The sequence below is a fragment of the Ixodes scapularis genome, unplaced genomic scaffold (genome assembly GCF_016920785.2).
Source record: "Ixodes scapularis isolate PalLabHiFi unplaced genomic scaffold, ASM1692078v2 PGA_scaffold3__209_contigs__length_174095766, whole genome shotgun sequence".
NCBI lineage: Eukaryota > Metazoa > Arthropoda > Arachnida > Ixodida > Ixodidae > Ixodes > Ixodes scapularis.
The window spans coordinates 167,124,885-167,146,536 of NW_024609868.1; the positions used below are offsets into that span (position 1 = coordinate 167,124,885).

The 21,652-nt window shown below is 43.6% G+C and overlaps 1 protein-coding gene across 1 annotated transcript in view; it reads right to left on the bottom strand.

Moving 5' to 3' along the window:
* The window catches only part of LOC8051552 (transmembrane channel-like protein 3), a 53,559-nt gene that overhangs the window by 19,400 nt on the left and 12,507 nt on the right, over nucleotides 1-21,652 (bottom strand). The window contains exons 6-10 of the mRNA XM_042292962.1: nucleotides 21,214-21,312; nucleotides 19,691-19,830; nucleotides 17,910-18,057; nucleotides 4,584-4,627; nucleotides 3,163-3,280 (exon numbers count right to left, since the gene is read on the bottom strand). Coding sequence (XP_042148896.1) covers nucleotides 3,163-3,280; nucleotides 4,584-4,627; nucleotides 17,910-18,057; nucleotides 19,691-19,830; nucleotides 21,214-21,312 — 549 coding nt within the window. The remainder of the gene's footprint in view (nucleotides 1-3,162; nucleotides 3,281-4,583; nucleotides 4,628-17,909; nucleotides 18,058-19,690; nucleotides 19,831-21,213; nucleotides 21,313-21,652) is intronic.

Sequence of the window (21,652 nt, forward strand, 5' to 3'; positions counted from 1 at the left end):
TAGGGTTAACACAAGAAAATATTATATAAAACCTTTTTTACTTATCTAGAAAGGGTGTGCTTAAAAAAAAAAGTGTAGATCCGAAGGAATTTGCAACGCTAGAAAACAGTGACCATGAAAAAGAGGAGCAAAGAATAGGAAGACTGATAATGCAGAAAGAAGAAAAAAAGCGAAATATTCGAATAGCATACACCGTAGCAAAAACACACAGTGTAGATGCCAAGTCCTAACAAAACAACTACATACCACACCGACATAATAAATGATTAAATATTATTTATGATCTAGTGCAATCTTTAGCGGCTCAGGTTGTATACAACCCTGTCCTCTTGCCGTGGGTTAGTGACGCTAAGGCGGAAGGCACGTCAAGAAAAGTATGTATTTTGAATGTCTATGACCAGTGCTTGCTGAGTGTCGTTCTCGGTACACTATGATCTAAATCCATACAGAGCACATGTAGCTGGAGTTACTGCAAACAACGGAAGGACTATATACCTTGCTCCAGCATTAGGTCAAAGACGACAAATGCAAAATCACCAGCGGTGAATTACCACGTGCCTCCTTCCTGCTCTCTAAATAGCATCTAAAAGCTATTGGGGCAAGTTCCAGCACTCGCATCTTTAGTGGCCAAGTTGAGAAATAAGTCCAAAGGCAGCAATTTCATGAATTATTTGATAAAATAACAGTAGGTGTGCAGGCTAGCTGGTGATAATAAATAATAATGTAACACCCAAGAATGCAGTGCCGGCAAATTAAAAAAAAAATTAAAAGTGTCTTTATTGTCTCGCACAACAACCTCAGGTGTTACATCGCAATTCGTTGACTATTTGTGTTTTCACGCAAAGTTCGTCCGACACTACCGTACCTAGATTTATCGATCTGATCAGGGCCATGTTGAGTTATCTGAACCACCAATTTAACACGAGTCTCAGCCCAATGCTGAAGTAGCACTTGTTTCCAATCTGTGCCCCAGGCTCCATCAAGGTAGGTGACGTAAACAGTGTTGTGCGTAAGCCTTGTTCACGATTTAACCCGCTATTGCTTTACGCGACTGTTGAGAGCATCTAAAGTGAAGTGTTTTTAGGTGTGTTACGAAAATGAATTAGCAAAAATTTTAGCAGAGCTGTGCCATCAAAATTCGTGTTCAACGTGACAGATACTCTACTGTGGCTTATAAAACATTTACACAGAGCTTATAGAGAACATTACTTGCTCAGGGCATAAATGTTCAAACAGCACGAGACTTTTTTAGAGGACTGACAAAAAGTTGAATACGAAACTCGTATATGGAGACAATTAACCTCAAAACGAACGACAATATGGAAAGAGTGAGGGTTTTTGTGAACGCAGACCGTCGATCGAAGAATGATCAGTAGTGAGTTAAATTTGAATCGCTTTACAGTCATTAAAAATTTTAACCGAGGAATTGAGCATAAAATGTGTGCGCAAAATGGTTCCGACAAACCTCACGACCGAGAGGAAGAGCAATCGGAAAGTTGTGTTTCTTGATTTTCTGAATCATATGAGAGGGAGCCAGAACTCTTCAGCACCGTGATTACGGATGATGCACCTATATTTTCGAGTATAAGCCCCTCTCCCCCCCCCCCCCCCCCTCAAAAAAAAAAAAGCGCCATTGTCGGGTGTGAATCTTCTCAAGAAAGCGAGAATGAACAAACTCCAAATTAAATCAATGCTCATTTGTTGTGTTTTTTTTTGTGTTATTATAAAAAGGGGTTTGTTCACAAGGAATTTGTTTCGCTATTTTTAACTGTCGATCAAACTTTTCATCAGGAAGTCCTTAAAAGGCCCCCAAAAATAGTGTCATATGTACGAACAAGCGCAGCACACACTTGTATGCTGCACCAGAACAACGGCCCATGCATCACGGCAATCTCCACATTATGTTTTTGCCAGAAAAACATTCGTGGGGTTCCCCAGCCTCCTGAGTTGCCCGATCTCAGATTTCGTTAATACTATCCTTTCCACTGGTTCAAAAACCACCTGGAGACACCATATTGGCACTTTGAACAACATCTAGAAGAGCGCAAACGACGAGATAATACGTATTTCAGCAGAAGCCTACCAGCACTCTTACGAACACTGGAAACAACGCTTCACTCGGTGTGTAACTCTCTACGGAAACTACTTTGAATGGGATAACCTGGAGGTATAGAACGATGAAATGCATGGTTAAAAAATTAGTCTCTTTACTTTCCTGCGACAACTTGTACGAGAGTTCCATTCGGGCTCTGGTCGGGTTCGGGTCATCTGATCACTAACTGCATCAGGCTCCTCTGAGGCTGAATTTCAGTGCTCAGGAAACAACGACCAAAAGTCGACACTAATAAAAACGTGATTTTAAAAATACCAGAAACCGAGAATAACATCTCTCAACATCAAACTTAGTGCGAATGATGTGCAAGTTCAATGCCGTTTATTTCTTCCAGTTATAAAATTGATCACCTAAACTCTTTTTTATTTAGAAACTTCGAACATTTCTAAGGTAAAATATATACTGTATCATGCATATACAGATGCTGTTCTTTTTTTCTTTTTAAAAAGTAGTAAAGTTTTATTTACCCCACCAGCCTCCCGCCATATATGTGATTATAATAGAAACATTGCTTTTCAGAGCAAATGATATATGGCTTGGTAAATATTTTCCTAAAACTCCTAACACAAAATATTCGCCAAACAAAAATGTCTGGTTGGATGAGGTCTGTGTCACGATCAAGAATTAAACTTGGAAAAAAAATGTCGGGTTGGGCTTGAGTTCGGGTAACAAGTTCCTCCAGTTAGGTCGGGTCAGACCCCAGCCAATCAAATCTCTAATGAAAATATAAATTGACAAGAAGAAATGTTTTCTACTTACGCTTTCTGAATGAAGCAGACTCTAGTAGAACTGAAGCATGCATGTTTCATGCACAGAATAAGAGCTTAGCGCGCATTACTTGGCAATCGCAACGTCAACTTTTGTTACCCGTTCTTCCCGCTCAGACAACGTGCACTTAATAAAGATTTTGTCATAAATACGGGTTGGCGTAATCTAAAATACTTTGTAAGTGACTTAAGCTATAAAAGATTAATTAAACCAGAGACACAATTTTCACCATTAGGTACTAAAGTACGACAAAGCTTTGTGTAAGTATAAAAACGACATACTTCGTTTTGCCTGTACCAACTTGATTCGGCCTCCGGCTCCTGAGATCGTTCAACTACGAGCACTACGGCGTAGGCACTTGAGGCTAGTAAGATGATCACTATGAAGTTGGCCAGTGCTCTGAGGGACATGATTTTCCAGCTGAAAATGAGGGTAGCATTGTGAAAAACCAGAACTTGTGCGTAAGCTTATCCGCGCGTAAGAGACGGATTGGGCATATACCATACCTGTGTACGAACTGTACGAAGTGTTTCACCTTGTATGGTAATAAAAAAAACGTTTTTCTTTTTCGGGATAATGTTATCGACCGCGGCGGACGTCATGTAAAGAATGTATAAAGACGCATCAAAGTAATTGTATAAGATGTAATTTTTTCTTTTAATATTTGCCTTAGCTGACACATTTTAAATTGAAACTTTTTTGCCCCTCGTCAATATATGCCATAGCTGCTGTTATAATATAGACAACTAAATTATCCGTGCTATTATCAGGCCAAGTTAGTACTCGAGAGTTTGGCTTACAAAATTTATAAGGGAAAGCCGTAAGCCGAGCGCCCGAGAATACAGGAGAGTGTGGCGCACTTTTTCTGTGGCCACGTGACAAAGTCCGATCGTAAAGACTTCGTACCATCGCCCACTGAAGAGACTGGTGCCGCTTCCTCGGTGGCACTTCCGCCACTCTTTTGTATTTGGTTAGGACAAACTTTGACGACGTGCTTTTTGACACATCCGAACTATTTCTAGTTGGAATCTGTCAGCAATAGTGAATATATTAAAAGTTAATTAGTGAATTTCAGGTAATTAGGTTGACAATTATCATTCTTCACTCAACCTGACGTCTGCTAAGATCGATAACAATGTCACCAAGAAATAATTTTTTTTTTAATTTTATTGTTCCTCTTTTTATTTATTCTCCGTCGTTGGTAATCGTTGGAAAAAGAGACAGAAACAATTTTAGCCATTCAATACGATGATTCGCAACTTTAGGATATATGTAGTAATGCAATTATTTATTTTCAAAAAATAATCTAAATCGTACTAATTCGTTTAAACGGTTTAAACAAACTTTGTAACTGGTAGTCGAGCAAAGGTTTTTCTTTTTTTTTTTTGTAGTGAGGGTCTTGACGTATATTAAGAGGGTTCGTTCTTCAAATAAATTAGAACCTGTGTTTGAGCCTAGTTGGTTTGTCCATTTTCGTATTGGATACTAGGAAAGATCTTAGCTCACTCCTAATTGTTCGGAATCATCTCTATATTGCACAAGAAGATTTGAAGAATTTAAGGTGCATTTTTTAATCTAGGAATGGGGACGGCATCAGAGGTGCGTCGCCATGGAGTTTTGTCCGTTTCGTGCTCACAACGTCCTCAGAGTGCTCAAGAACTACAGATAATAACGTGGTAACATGGAGCCCGCCAGTACGTACCTTCTTTCTTCTTTTTTTCTTTCCTTCTCCTCTAGGATGGCTTCCTGACCAATATAGAGGAGAAAAAAAAAACAGTAGAGAGAAATTGTTTTTTCGAGGTGGAAAGGTAACGCTTGAATGGGAACGGATATCACACAAGCGCTCTTATCTGTCTACCTTCTCGTCCTTGTATTTTTGCGCTTCTTTAGATGATCATGAACCAACTGGCCCAAATTGATTTACTAATTCGGATAATTTTATAATTCTCACAAACTGTTCAGTGGTAAGCAATCACAATAAAACCAGCGATAAATTGTCACAATATATGTTGTTCGCCCGAAAAAGCTACATTTGATCTTCAGCTTAATAATCTGTGTGTCTGCGCTCTATTTCCACGAAAACATTTTGTAACGTTGCCAAATGCTCTTTTTTTTTTTTTGGGGGGGGGGGGGGGGGGGGGGTAGGGGAGCTTGGCCTCTTAATGCACAGTCATCTTCCTTTTTAACGTCACCTCTTATCATCTTTTAATTCTACACTACGCTAGCTCGCCTTTTTTTTACTTATGGCCGTTAGCCGCTCATTGTGTAGGGAGTAAAATGTTCTCGAAGGGGGAGGGGGGGGGGGGGGGGGGGGGCTCCGGGCATGTGCTAACAATCTCAAATGAATTATGACCGTGCATAAATAGAACCAGGTCATACACAGCGGCATTTCGTTCGGCGACCGCCCACTGTAGTTGTCAGCCTTGCGGCTTCAAGTTACTTTTTCTTGTGGGGCACAGCTTTGCCCAATAAACAGTTCTTTTTCTGAATTGTCCCCGTCACATCGCGCGTACCGTTACCCCCGTGTGACATCTGATGGAGAGGGGGGTGGGGTTACTGACGCCGATGCACCGGAGACGCCCAGGGAGCCTGCGTGGAAGCCCGTAACCTGGTCCATTCAACGGGAAAAGTTGGTGCAATTAAGGACTCGTACGTGAGTTCCGCCCCCTGCCCGAAAAGACCAGGATATCGTCCGATGCTTCGGAGACACCCGCCACTGTCGTCCTTGAGCGGCACGGAGAGCCACCGGTCTTTCGTTACTCCTCTTGCGGAGACCCAGAAGAATGGCTTGAGCAATTCGAACGAGTTGCTACGTTCAACCAGTGGACTAACCAAGGCAAGATTTGACATGTTTTTTTCGCTCTTGAAGATTCGACGAGGACGTGGTATAAAACCAGGGAGAGCTCGCTGGCCTCATGGGCCGCGTTTACAGAAGGGTTTCTGAAGACCTTTTCGCCTGCCATGCAAAAAGAACGAGCTCAACTGCTCCTGCACCCTCGTGCGCAGCATCCTAACGAGACCGTCGTTGTCTTTGTCAACGAAATCAAGCAGCTTTTTTGACGCACCGGTTTTGACATGTTTTAAGAAAATAAATTGGGAGACCTTATCAGAGGGGTGAAATAATAACTGTTCGCCGGACTCGGTTGTAATCCACCTTCGACCGTCGCCGAGCTTGTCTCTAAGGCTAAGACAATATAAAAAACGCTTGACATCCGAGCAAGACAATACGAACGCGCTGAAGTCCCGACGACGCGCTACGCCGACATAAGCGGTTCCAGCATCGACATTCTACGGGTCACGATACGTACCGCTGTTCGAGAAAATCTATACGAAGGTTCTTTCCAACAACACAGCCCCAAGACTCTTCACTTACGGGCGTAATCAAAGGGGAAATCTAGCAAGAACGAGGTACAGTGGAGACGCGGGAGGTTGTGCACCAGCCAGAAGTGATGGCGTACGGTGCTGCTGTTCATACGCCTGTCTAAAGCCACCGCATTATAACCTCTCCGTGAATCACTAAATCGCCAGCACCTCGACGTCTACCGTCATTCCCCACCCGGAACTTCCAATACTACATCTCGAGAAAAACTGACGTTTGGCGTACCTAGGACCGACCACCCCTCTGTTAGCATTGCAAGGAACCGGGTCAAATCGTCCGCCGAGGCGCATACAAATCAGCTTGGCCTTCGTGGCATCGCCGTGGACGCGCCGCGACCTCAGCCGGGTCAGCGACCAAGAGACATTCAGGAATACCTACACCAGACGACGCCTGAGCCAACGTACTTCTACCGGTCACCATTGCCGTCAGAAAGGCCTTCGTCTTTGCCGCATCCATCGCACACCGCTGTGACGCGTGGGAGATCGCCAAGCCCCGTACGGGGAACTAAAAGCAGAAACTTCTGGAGGTGGAGTTGCAGCCCGACGAAGCTACGAAGATACTGCAAGGTCGGGACGCTGCGATATAGCCGAGACAACGCACCGTAGCATTGATAACCCAAAGAACCTCAAAACCGCCGCGACAACACGACCTAGCCGCGACCCGAAAAAGCGAGGCAACTGCTATGCGACGCCTACAACTGCCGACCTACCAGTTCTGATTGACGGCCATGTGGTCAACGCCCTAGTGGACACTGGTGCCGACTACTCGGTACTAAGCGGTGAATTGGCGGCTTCACTAAAGAAGGTTATGACAACATGGGACGTGCCCCAGGTTTGGACAGAAGGGGGCACCTAACACCACCGGACGGAATGTGCACGTCGAGAACTGCCATTGTTGGTCACATGTACCTTGGAAGGTTCGTCGCATTGCCACAGTGCTCACGTGACATGATCCTGGCCATGAAGTTTCTAACTGCGCACGGCGCAGTAGTTGATCTCCAGTCCATATCTGTCACATCCTCAACCGAGAAAACTGTTCCACAATTACGTGTTTACCAGCGGCCTGTGGAGTTGCGGACTACCGACGAGTACCAGCATCCCTTCTCGCTCCACTGTCATGGTGTTCATTTGTGCCAACACATAAGAAAGAACGGAGGGCCTGCTCGAAAGCCAGACGCCTTTGCAGCTTGACCGCGCCCTCGCCGTGGCAAAAGGCATTGTGCATCTCAAGCAAGGACAAAGGAATGTGCTACTGACCAACTTCTGTGCTCAGTACAGGTGAATCAATAAGGGCACAACAGTTGCTTTCGTAAAGGAAATCGATGAGATAAGCAATGCCTTAGCTATTTCACACGCACCGTCAGCGGATAATCAGCGAACAGCCGAACATACCTTCGACCTTAACCCTGCACTGCCCAGTCATCAACAAGAGCAAATACATATTCTCCTTCGCAAGAACAAATAGTGATTTTCGCCGTTATCAAAGATCCGCCAAACACCAGTACCTAGGCATCGGATCGTAATCAACGAAGGCATGCGACCTCTTCAGCAACCCCCTACCGAGTCCTTCCCTAAGAACGCGACGCCACCCGTGAGCAAGTCGACGAAATGCTCGGCGATGACATCATTCAACCATCCAGGAGCCCACGGGCGTCATCTGTCGTCCTTGTGAAGAAAAAAGTCGGTACCCTTAGATTCTGCATCGATTATCGTCGCTTAAAAAACACAGCAAACAAGACGCATATCCCGTCCCCCGGAGCCGCCTCGGTGGCTCCGAGGCGAGAGCGCCGGCCTACGGATCCCCAGGTGGCGGGTTCGAATCCCGACCGAGGTGCCCGCGATATGACGGAGGCTTATTGCGGAGAAGGCGCCGTGTAACCGAGCTTTCGGTTGCACGTCAAAAGATCCCCAGGTGGTTGAAAATTAATCCTCAGTCCTCCACTGGGGCGTGCCAGATGCCCGTCGTAGGTTTGGCACGTAAAACCCCCAAATTTGACTTTGTCCCCTCCCCCGGATATATGATACACTCGACCGACTCTGACATGCTAGATATTTTTCATCTATGTAGCTACAAGCGGCTATTGGCAAATCGAAGTCGACGAAAGTGACAGGGAAAAGATTGCCTTCGTCACGCCAGACGGCCTCTACAAATTTAAATCATGCCATTTGGACTTTGCTATGCACCATCCACAATCCAGAGTCATGGACACTATGATAGAAGACCAGAAGTGGCAAACTTGTCATGTTTACTTAGACAATGGGGTCGTGTTTGCGGCAAACTTCCACGAGCATCTCAGGCGGCTCGAGACGGTACTAGATGCGATCAAAACCTCCGGGCTGACCTTGAAGCCAGATAACTGCGACGAAGCCTACGAGGAGCTCCTATTTCTTGGGCCTATTATTAGCGGGAAGCGAGTACGCCCGGACCCGCAGAAGACAGCAGCCATCGCCAACTTCCCTCGGCCCGTGAATAAGAAGGCGCTTCGAAGATTCCTAGGCCTGTGCGCTTACTACCGGCGTTTTGTTAAAGCCTTCTCGCGAATTGCTGAACCGCGGACACGTCTCACGACGGCCGATGCCTCGTTCACATGGGACGCGCCGCAAAAAATAATTAATATTCAACGTGCTTCAACGCCGACTGCAGTCACCGCCAATTCTTGGACAATTCGACCAGGACGTTGAGACCGAAGCTCACACGACGGGAGCAGCGTAGGCCTTAGAGCTGTGCGTGTTCAGAAGACGAACGCCCTGGAAAAACTCATCGCCTACGCCTGCTACTCACTGTTAAAGGCAGACGCCAACTATTCAACGACAGAGAAAGAATGCCCGGCCATCATGTGGGTAGCCTCGCAGTTCCGCCCTTATTTATATGGCCCGCCCTGCAAGGTCGTCACCGATCATCGCGCTCTGTGTTGGCTCGCCAAACTGAAATACCCTTCCGGTCGACTTGCTTGTTAGAGCTTGAGATTACAGGAGATCGACGTCACCCTCGTCTATAAGTCTGGCCGCAAGCACTTCGACGCCGACTGTCTATCAGGTGCTCTTGTCGACCCGTCCTTGCACAGCGGACACGACGAAGACGCTTTCCTTTGAACAAACAGCGAAAGTACTTTCAGCCGGGAACAACGAGCTAATGTGGAACTAAGAAGCATCATCGAATACCTGGGCGGGAAGGCTAGTTCAGTGCCAAGAGTATTCCAGCGCGGGCTATCTTCGTACAGCTTGCGCAACGACGTTTTCGTTAAGAAATGTTTGCCGCAGCGGGCCCCATGTATTTTAGTCGTGCCATCCAATGTACGCGAAGGAATTTTGCACGCCTCCCAGGACGAACCAGCTTCAGGACATCTTGAGATTTCTCGCACACTTGTGAGAATTCGTAAACGGTACGAGTGGCCTCGACTTAACGCCGACGTAAGCAATTACGTTTGAACGTGCCACGACTCCCAGCAACGAAAAATGCAAACTATTAAAACAGCCAGCAACCTTCACCGATAGACCCGCCCTCGCGACCTTTTCAGCAGATTGGCATGGACCTACTAGGGTTGTTTCCGACATCCGCCTCCGGCAGCAAAGTAGATCGTGGTCGCAACTGATTGTCTGACGCGCTACGCTCAAACAAAGGCCCTTCTTACCGGTACCTAAAACAAAGTTCCAAAGATTTTGTCCACCAGATTTTCCTGCGGCATGGTGCCCCTGAGGTTGTCATCACAGGCAGGGTGACCCCTTCACAGCGGCGCTCTTGCAGTTGCAGTCTGTCCTTTACTACAGGCAGACCACCCACCGATAGACGACGGGGTACAGCACGAAACACATGCGCGTCAAAACTGTCCGATCCGACGTGCGAACTGCCGGAACGACGTTCGGACGCGAGAATTTTCGACGCTGTCCAATGGTACGAAAACTTTCGTCCCCGAATGTCGTTCCGGCAGTTCACGCGTCGGATCGGACTGTCTTGACGCGCATGTGTTTCGCGAACCCCGACGAACGGCCTGACTGAGCGCCTAAACAAGACCTTGGCGTACGTGCTGTCAATGCACGTGGGCGTAGAGCACACAAGATCCTCCTATATCTGACGTTCGCGTTCAACGCAGTAGTTTTGCTCCATGCCCCGAAGTGCTTATTGTATCTGTCACTGATTGTTTTTGTATGCTTAAGGCGCTGCTACTGCAGTGTGGTGATGTGGAAAAGAATCCGGGACCCCTGTCTGCCTCTGAACAAAGGCAGTTAAATGACATGTTCGTTATGCTGCAAACCATTGAATCCAAATCAACTATTCTTGAAGCTGGACAGAAAAGCATCAAGGTTGACATAAAACACATCTTAGAGAAACAACAAAGCCTTGATTACGCTCTCTCTTCTCTTTCTAATTGGGTTACTTTAATTGAAAAGGATGTATCTATCATTGCTGAAGTTAAGCATGACATTAATGAACTACAGGTTGTTACGTCTGAGCAGAGTACTGCAACATCAACCTTGCTTGCTCGAATATACGACTTAGAGAACCGTTCGCGTCGTTCAAACTTGTTGTATTACGGTATCCCTGATGCTCCTAGCGAGTCTCAACAAATTTCTGAACAGAAGGTACTTGACCTTGCGAAGAGAAAATTGGGCGTCGCAGTTGATAGCTCACATGTCGAACGTGCGCACCACCTTTGTGCTTTCCGTCATGGGAAAACAAGGCCTATCATTGTGAAATTCTTGTCTCTTAAAATGAAAAACCAGCTACTTTTTTCCGCCTCGAAACTAAAAGGTACACCCTTTTCATTATCTGAGGATTATTCACTGACTGTTCGCACCGCAAGGAATGCGTTGCTCGTATATACCAAACGACAAGCTTCCCAATTCAAATTGCGCTTCGATAAACTTCTGATCGGTTCAAAGACGTACGTAGTACGTCTATGACCAACGATCTAAGTTAGTAAATGAACTTCAGCAATAGGGCGAGGCGGGGACTGTTCGAAAGAGCAGATTAGGCTCATATGAAGGCATCAGTTTCTTATACGCCAATGCTCGAAGCGTTTTATCTAAACGTGATGAGCTAAGTACCCTTGTCTCGTCTTGCAGCGCCAAAATAATCTTACTGACCGAGACGTGGTTAACTCCTGAAGTCACTGATAGTGAAATACTGCCTGATCACCCTAACTTCATTATCTATCGTCTCGATCGACAGCAACGGCGCGGTGTTGGCGTTCTTATAGCCGTAGATAACAAGATACCTAGCAGAGTTATTCCTAATCATTCACAGCTTGAAATAGTTTGGGTCTGCTTGCAATGCAGTTTTAGGTCTGTCCTGGTTGGTGTTTGTTACCATCCTCCTGACGCGTCAAACTCGTTCTCAAGCCTTAATTCTTCACGATGAATTTTCATTACTTTCAACAAAATATCCAACCTGTCCCATACTTTTATTTTGCGATTTTAACTTTCTGTGCATTAATTGGAACGACCCAACTCCTGTCTGCTCTAAAAACTCCAGTGTTTGTCAACAATTTATTGACGTCGTTTTAGATTTCAATCTTTCTCAGATAGTTTCCCTTCCTACGCGAGTCTCTCCTTCCTGTTCTAGCATTTTAGATATTGTTCTTACTTCTCACCCTGAATTATTTCTAACGCCTTTGGTATTCTTGGACGGCATCAGTGACCACAAATCAATTCATTCTCACATAAAAGTTGAAACTACAAAAATTGTTCGTTCAGAAAAGAAGATATTGCTATACGACAAAGGCTATACGACAAAACCGGATTCGAATTCCTCCGGGAATATATCCTAAGTCTTAAAGTTCTAAAAGCTACGTCATAGTCCATCTTCTTTAGCGAAAGCCACTGAGTGAACATGGAAGAAATGCGAAAGTTTCCATCTAGAAGGGCAGTCCATAGCCGGTCACATAGAAGACTCACAGTTCGAACCTAAGACGTTATTGGCTAGGGTCAGCAGTTTTTGGAAGAACATTTGGTCAGTTTTAGTTGCAGTCGGGGATGTCAGTTCAGGATGTCCTCAGGATTTGAGAAGTGTATCTAGGTTCAACGGTGGTGCAACATAACGGTCAAAGTTACATTCAGCAGCAGGGTGTGTGTATTGGATCGGTGGTAGCCCCAACTCTTTCGGATATTTATCTAAGAGACCTAGATCTGCGTCTTCTATAGCCTTGCAGACATATATTCCCTAAGGAAATTGTGGTGAGGAGGTACGTAGACGATATCTTGGTTTGTTCAACAGATGGCTCCTTAGCGGACTCTTTGGAGAAAGCAGTGTTCGAAGCAGCACCCGATTTAAAGTTTTCGCTAGAGAGACCGATTGAGGACCGTTTACAGTCCTCAATCGGTATTCATATTCCTCGATATTCAACTTAGGAATAGTTCAGGCCTTTGTTGGGAGTACGGAATGTTCGCAGCAAAACCTCTTCTTCCTTTCAATAGCTGTCATTCTAAATATGTCAAACTGGGAACAATTCGGAATCTCGTCAATTCAGCAGTACAGAAATCCTGCTCACATTTTATTGGCTCTTCTCTTCGTCGACTGGCAGAACGTTTCGAGGTTGCTGGATATCCTCAGGAATATATTTTAAGGTAGTTGATGTATATGATATGTCCAAAGAAGTCAATTCGGAAAAATCCTAGACCTTCAAAGCGAGTAGTCCTCCCATATTTTAATAAAATTTCGCACAACATCAAAGCGTTCGCCAGCAGGTTTAAAATTGGCACTGCCTTTTCTACAGATTATAGATTGAGCCGTTTGACCCCTATTGCCTCGACTGTTTCAGGTTGCACGATAAAACACAGAGAAAGGGATGTAAACTGCTCGTCGGGTGTCGTTTACACGATACCCTTTGATTGTGGCTTCTGTTATATTGGACAGACTAAACGCTGTATAAATGACCGCTTGATGGAACACAAACGTTGTATAATGAAAAAAGACCCGTACTCCGAAGTGTCAAAACATGTTATCGAATGTAGGAACTGTGCACCGTTGTGGCATTTAACTTCAGTAGTGTTGCGGGAAAAAGATGACCATAAGCGATTGATAAAAGAGTCATTAACAATACTAGGTCACGGGAACGCAGTTAATAAGCCGTCGTTTGGGTTCGACAACGAACTTCGGCGTTTTCTTAGGTTGTGAAAAGTTCTGACCTTCAAGGTTTTTCTTTGTAGGTTTTCAAGGAAAAGAAACGTTAAGTCGTTTTTTTTTTCTTGTTGTGTGTGTGTGTTAATGGTTGAATGTAGGTTTTCGGGTAGAAAAAACGTTAAGTCCTTTGTGTTTTTTTTTTTTTTGTGTGTGTTAATGGGCTTAGGCTTTCCAGTGTGTTTGGCGGTCGGGTAGCGAGGGGTCAAAGATAAGAGAGCTGCATGACGCAGAGTCCGTTGTCCTTGTATTTAGTCAAAGGTTACATTGGTGGAAAGTGGCATTCTTTGGGGTGCTCACCCTCTCCCCCTTTTTTTATTTTGTGTCGAATTGCCTATATAACCAGATTTCGGAAAATAATAATTTCAGCTGTGATAGAGACTTTTTAGTGTTGTGTCGTTTACCCGCAGTCTCGGGGTTTTTTCAACCATGTCTAAAGATTGACCCTAATATACTAAAAACGGATCGAATCATTCCTTCTTAAACGTCGTCAGTTTGTTTATGCTAACCACGCCAAATCCTCCCTGTGATCTGTTTCTTCTGGTGTCCCCTAGGGGAAAGTACTCGGCCCATTACTCTTCCTAATTTATATTATTGATCTTCCTCTCAACATCTCCACCACTGTGCGGCTTTTTGCCGATTACTGTGTAATCTACCGTAAAATAACCTCTACTGATGATATTGTAACGCTTCAGGACGACATTTCTAAAATTTCTGAATGGTGTAACTCATGGCGCATGTCCCTAAATCCTAACAAATGTCAATGCAAGTGCTTTTCTCGTTCATTGTCAATTACCTATTCTGTACTTCTTTTGAACTCTGTCCCCATTGATTATACTAACCAATACAAGTACTTAGGCTTGCATCTCACACCTAATATATCACGGCATGCTCATATTAAAACAATTAGATCCTCAGCAAACCGCTCTCTAGGCTACATTCGCCGAAACTTTAGATCCTCACCTGAAAACCTAAAACGTGTTTTGTACACCACTATCGTTAGGCCTAAATTAGAATATGCGTCCTCCATCTGGCATCCTCATCAGAAAAATTCAACAGACTCCATTAAATCCGTTCACAACTGTGCTGCTGGCTTGAGTTTTAATGACTATTCTCGTACCTCAAGCGTATCATCAATGAAGTCTCGTATTAACCTTTCTCTACTTTCCTCCCGCCGTCAAATTTCCCGTCTTTCTCTTCTTCATAAAGTCTTCTACATACCTTTCTTGAAAATATCTCTTCTAAACCCACCCACCTACGTATCATCAAGACTGGACCATTCATGCAAGGTCGCCCGTCCCAAGTCATCAAGTCAAGCACACTAGCATCCCCTCATCCCTGAAGCAGTTGTGGACTGGAATGACATCCCGGACGCGATGGTTACCGTACCCGACTCCAAGCAATTCCGACTAGCCCTTCCGAACCACTTGTACTGACCCACTCCCCTCTATAACGCCCCCGAAACATTGAGGGTATGTATAAATAAATGAATAAATAATTAAATGAAGAAATACAGGAAACCACAAGAATAACGCCGATGAAACTGGTGTCCGGAAGACATGTCACAACGACGCTCGACGCTATACTGCCGAAATTCGAAAGGGACGACCAAAATGACGATGTTACCAGGTTTCTTCAACGAGCAGAAGCTAAACAAGTGGCGAGATAGCGCATCAAGACTCAGCAACGCAACGACGCTGCACGTACCGTGCAGCGTCGTTGACTCCGACACCGCGCCGCAGACTACGAGTTCGGTGATCGTGTTTGGATCTGGAAGCCGATACGTCGTCAAGGGCTCAGCGAGAAACTTCGCCGCTACTTTGGCCCGTACGAGATTACCCGACGCCTAGAAGACCTGAACTATAACTTGGTTTACGACAGAATAACACAATCTCAGTGACGCCAACCTCACCCAGAAATTGTTAACGTCGTTCGAATGAAGCCGTACTATTCCTGATGGAAGCTGTTGGATTTTTTTTTTTTCCACTGCGATTACTTTGTTCTTCTTTCCGTTCTCAATGTTTTGTTTGAAGCATCGGGTCGGTGCTTTTATTGAAGGAAGGTAATGCCGCGTCCTCTATTTTTTTTTTCTGGCTTGGTCTCTGTATGCACTGTCATCTCTTTCTTTAACGTCGCCTATTATATTTTCATTGTACGCAAAGCTAGCTCGCCTGTTATCACCTATTGCCGTTGGCCGCTCGTCGTGTATAGAGTAAAATGTTCTTGAAGTTTCCGAAAATGCGCTAACAATCTCGAATGTACGATGAGTGTGCAAAAATGGAACTATACTTCGTTTCAGCTTCGGTCCGAGCGCGGCCGATGTTATGAGCCGAAGGGCCAATCAAACAGCGAAAGAGGCACAACGTCATGGCGTGCTCTGCAGTTGAGAGGACCAGCCACTGATCTCTATTGTCTCTATTGTAGTAGGCTGGATCGCGGACCGCGGTCTCGGCAGGTGGGGCCGGGTGTCGCCACCGGGAGCCATTGATTAACACCAGCCAATGCATGGGACTCTATGGGAAGAACGAGAAAAAGTGCCGTTTTCTGCTGTTTCTAAGCTGTCGTCGGTATTGAAACTTTATTGATGCTTTTCGATAAGCCCGTCAAACAGCTTGCGTACAAACATTAAAACTGAGAGCCCTCGCAATTCTTATAAATAAATATTTTGTGGTTGAGAGTAACTCCGCTGTAGTTCAGCTCAATGAGGCGAGCTACCTAAAGTTACCGCGGAGCCGGTGGCGGTTTCGTTGAGCTGGGTTTAGCAGACGACAAGCTCGAAGGCTTTGCTACGCGGAATTCTCTCATTCTCGGAAAGCCGTTGTTGAGATGGAACTTCTTTGTCATTCATCAACGTCTGGGCTTCCCCGAGGACTGTCTCATTGACGGCAAGTTCCTTTGTTTACTCCACTACGAGAGCAAGCTTGCCAGCTCAGCCGGAGGTGCTCCGGTAGATTTGATTTTTTATTTCGGCGACCGAACGTTTGACAAATACCGATTCGATCTCCAAACACCCGACACAAGGATCGCAGCGCACCATAAAATACTCGCCTCCGAGCCAGGCGTACACGCTTCAATATTCTTACTTTTGTGCGTTTCTCCCATAGACTTGCGTGTATTGCCTAATGTCAAGCAATGGCCGCCGGTGGCGACACCGACGGGCTCCCGACCCGCGATCCAGCCTACTAAAATAGAGATCAGTGGGACCAGCCGGTATACGCCGTCTCTCTGTGCGTGCTCCTCCGACGGCTAGTTTTATGAAGCGCAGAGAGCACGCCATGACGTTGCGCTCTTTGCGGTGTTTGATTGGCCCTTCGGCTCATAATATCGGCCGCGCTCAGACCCAAGCTGAAACGAGTATAGGTCGCACACAGCGGCATTCTCTGCGCCGATCGCCGACTGCAATAGTCAGCCTTGTTGATTCGAGTTACCTTTGCTTTTGTGGGGCAAAAGTTCGCCCAATAAACAGTTTCTCCGCTGAATTGTCCCCGTCATTTCGCGCGTGCCGTTACCTCCGCGTGACAATATGTATATCCTTATAATCTACTCACAAATATCACAATGCCTTTCTGGAATTTGCGCAAATCGGTCGTAAATGCTTTTAATGAGAATTAACAGGCAAGTATGAATATACTGGCAGAATTTCAATATCTCTGATGAGCCATCACACTCTTCCTAATAAATAAAATAAGAGTCATAAAAAAACATTGTTTCAAAATCTATATCTCCAGCAAGCAATTCACTATAAAAGCAAATCAATATAACATACTAGATATGTTTACTATCTATGAGCAGAATTATATCAAATGAACGCCCATGAGGTTAAAATATGAAAAATAGGACTTACAGGTTCCTTATTTATAATAAGCAACACGCCGCTATTCACATAACGTGTCTTTAAGAGCACGTGGTCTAAATCGTGTAACGTTTGAGGCCATGTGGCAAACAGAATGCAAGGGGGAATAGACTTCTGAAACACGTCAGATGAACGTAGGAAGATACACGAAGAGAGGGGAAGATGCCAGCAGTGTGTTCGCAGTTTTGTTTTTCTCTCTCTCTCTCTCTTCATGCATCTTTCTACGTTCAGCTGGCATCTTTTAGAAGCAATGAATCACCCCTTTCGACAAAAGCGCCAGAAGACAAGGACGTTAAGTAACAGACACAGTACAAGAGCTTAGTGGTTGTGCTGTCTCTTGGTAATTTATCTCCTTATCGTGTGGCGCTTCTGTCCTAAAGAACAATGTACCAACTAGCCCATCTCTCACCATTGATGCAGGAATCGCCAACTAGCTCCTCTACAAGCACTTACAAAGAAAATACACGATGATTACCATCATAACTTCCCTACCTCTGAATAAACCATCGCTTTGGCACTTAGCCCATCAATGCCATGCTTATTCGATAAGGTTAACCAAATCCTCTTTAAGATATATTATACATTGTAACGTCTCACATGAATAATCACATATCCCGTAACCTCAAATTCGATGGCGAGCAATGACAGACAGGTGGAATATTTAGCCCGAGGACACTCACCTTGAAGCTCATCACCAGCGAGGCTACTTTGTTGTGAGCCGTTTCCGAATTGCCGATCATAAAATCCCATCCGGAAAAGAGCTTCCATGTGAAGGTGCACTCGTCTTCCTTCTCGGTCATTTTACTCTGACGCGAGTTTGCCGCCATTCTACGGAAAAATTACACCGTTCATCAGTTTCAGTATTTTGGGGTATATTACAAAAATTCTTATAACAAGGTGCATTAGCTCATCCTTTGCTTTCGTATTTTAATAAAATCATATGGCTTCAATGAGCGGAATAATTTTTTTGTGTTTTGTCTTCATTTCAACGAAGGTCGCAACATTAATTTAAAAAAAAAACATTAGAATAACACTATTCTTAACATGATAAAAAAGCTAGAAATAATTAGGGAAACATTGCTTCATCAGTCCTTAAGTACTTCATCAAATAATTTGTAAAAACAAGAAACACAAAATCTTCAGATATAACAGACAATTGGCATTTCCTTAAAACGGCGCATTAAAAATTTTTTCAAATCTTGTTCGAACAAACTTTCGAATTTGCCCCACCTCTTCCTAAGTGATACTTGAAAGTAATCGCGCCGTCTAATTCAATTTTATCTAGCACTGAACATTTCAATTCAGCAGGCACTGAAACCAACTTGGAAGGAATATATTATTATACGCACATGTAACGTTACCCTTTGGTTATTGGGAAGATATGCATTTACAGCTAATGATTGTCAACCTGCGTCTGGTTCGAATGTTCATTTAATTTCTGATGCTTTCATCAAACGGTTACTCTATATGAAAAAATAGGAAAACATTGATGAAATAGTTTATTGTTACACATCTCGCAAGCGTTATCGTTGCATCCGTTCATCAGATATTTTCAAAACTCTGGTATTTGACGAAAATGAAAATCTATATAATAGACGCGTTTTTTTTTTAACAATAGACTCGGCTTTAATAAAAGTACTTTTGTATAATGCAGCAATTCTATCACAAAAACTACCCTCTAATATGTGCTGATTGCACAATTATACCAGGTCCTTTCTTTTAAGAATACACGCCAAAAACAAGCGTTTTTCAAGGAGAATAATAAAAATCTCGTATCGTTTATTTTCAGATGTTTAGGTTTCTTCAAAACTGAAAACGTGCGCACGCTAAAGACTACAATTTATATCCGCCGAATGTTCATTAATATTTTAGTAGATTGGTTACAACATAAATTAAAAAAAGAAGTGCAATAAAATTTGCAATGTTTCTTTTTTTCACAAAAGTAAACTTTATTCTGAAAAAAAAGTATTGCCAGCTTGTTTGTTTTATTGTAATATGTATTATATAAAACGCGGCCCTGAAAAAGACTAGTCACCATTTACAGCAAACAGTGTGGTACGTGTGAGGCATTGTATTTAAAAGAATCGATTACGCCGATATCAAGGATGTTATATACTCTTTAATCGTCGTTTGCATTAAGCCTAAATGCCGAAAAAACACCTTTATTCAGAGTACCACATGTGTCCATATATAAGTGAAGTTAATTTTCATGTGAATTTTAACTCTACCAGGCATTTTATCTGGTAAAGTGGGAATGAAGGCTATAAATAATATTATATTAAAATTATGTTTCAACGGGGTTTATCGCGATATCCTTTGCGTGGTTCGTGGTTTGATTAAGCCTTGCGAGAGATTCGCAAGAACATTTCGCAATCGAGCGATGACGAAACGTCCCATTCCTGTGCCACTCGCTTCGAGAAGTGTTGGTTCTACGCCTGCCAATGCGAGGCTGGAGACTCACTTTCTTAGAATGACGAAGAAGCTGAAGATGTACATGGTGAGCGAGGAGAGGAGGTATGCCAGTGGCAGACGATAGCCTTCCTCAGTCATGTCACGATTGCTGTAGTAGCCGTAGAAAATGGGAGAGTACTTGAGGTATCCCTAAAGAAATAACACAACAAAATAGTAGTTGTGCACAGGAACCACCTATCCACATAAAAAAATCCCCGTTAAGTCAAGAGTATTTTTATACAAACTATAATCTGTTATATATTTATCTATAATTTTATTTATTTATTATTAATTTATTAGCACTTATTTTGTATTATCTATGAAATAAAATTTATGGCGATGCTATATACAACTTCAATTTTAAAGTTCGAATAAATATGTGTTTTCTAATTGCGAAATATTTAAAATAATATTTGTCCAAGCTTCCCTCTATCCTTCGCTAACTGCTGAAGACGAACATATTTCCATTCTTAACGCACTCATTGATGTGTCCGATTTTCCCCAGTTATATTCTTTAGAAGAACCCTGGGATACGCTTCCATAAATATTGGACTCATTTCTCACGCATTTCCTATACGTAAATGTATAGCATTACTACACGACACCGAACATCCATATCTGACATAACACATAACAAACACTCCTTTCTTTTAATAGGAGTAAAAGAATATAATAGATTATTAAATATCCTTATATGACTAAAAAACTGGTTTCAATTGTTGCGCGTATGCTTATTCTTTATGTATTTGCATGGTTAGACAACTGCGGACATTCCATACCTTCTATTAGGAACGCATTCATTTTTAAGCACAGTCCAACAACGGCCGGCGTCTCTAGACAAAAACTGTGTTTTTCCCTTCTGAATAAAAAGGACAACTTCTGTAACAGCAGGAACAATCGCTGGCTGTGGGATGTGGTCTTACGTACACCAAATCCAACATTAAAAGAAAGAGTATGTGCGTCTACTATGTTTAAGAGCACTTGGACAGTCAACCACTGACCTTCTCAGTGAGAGAAATTGACGAAGTCAATTTCGATCTAAAATTAAGTATCTGTTTATTGTGAGACAAAAAATGCGATAACATGCCAGGTGGCGTCATATGAAGCGTGAATTCGGATATTTCAATTTTTTCCTGGAAGCATATTTTGCGCGTTTCTAATCCGCCGGGTTCCACTCCGTTGATTGCAGTGATTAGTCCACCAATTACTTTGAGTGAAAGTTGATACATGGATAATTTTAACACTATTAAGCACGATTTCCAGTTATTGTATTGACTTAAAATAATAAGGAAGCCTATCCACCAAGTCCTGCAATAGAGGAAGCCTTTTTTTAGCTCCGGAGGCAAACACCCACATCAGTCCTATAAGCCCTAGCCGGGTGTCTGCTTCGTGCCGCTTCGATATCTTTATGATCATTACCACAAAATGGCATAACCAAACTACAGTATGCCAGTAGAATTATGCGGAATCAGTCTTCAACTCTCCGAGAATATAGGAAGCTATTGGATGTCGAATGCAATTGAATTTCCTGACCTCGAACTCCCAGATGGCTTGCAGGTTCAGCGCACTCTCCATCTCTTCGCTCTCCAGTTGTTTCCGCATACCACTTGGGTCATCGTCCCCGCGCAGAACCTTTAGGACGAAATATGGAAGACTTTAAGTCAAGTCCTACAAGTGCGTGGCTCGCGCCCAAGTAAAAAATCTTATTTGCATAAAAACAAATGTTTTGCGTTTATTGGAACAAGAAATGTTTATTACAAATAACATTTTTTTACAAGGGCACACACTGAAAAAAATTTAATCATGCTTTCACTTCGCTACAGCCTCACAAAAACTTGCGTGTATAGTGCACCGAGCGCCTTCCAAACACTAGTCACTGATATTATATTAATTAGGAGTCAGTAAAATAAGATATCGATGGCGTTTTCCAATCACAGTACCATTTAATAGGCATTCAGGTCGACTGCAGTTT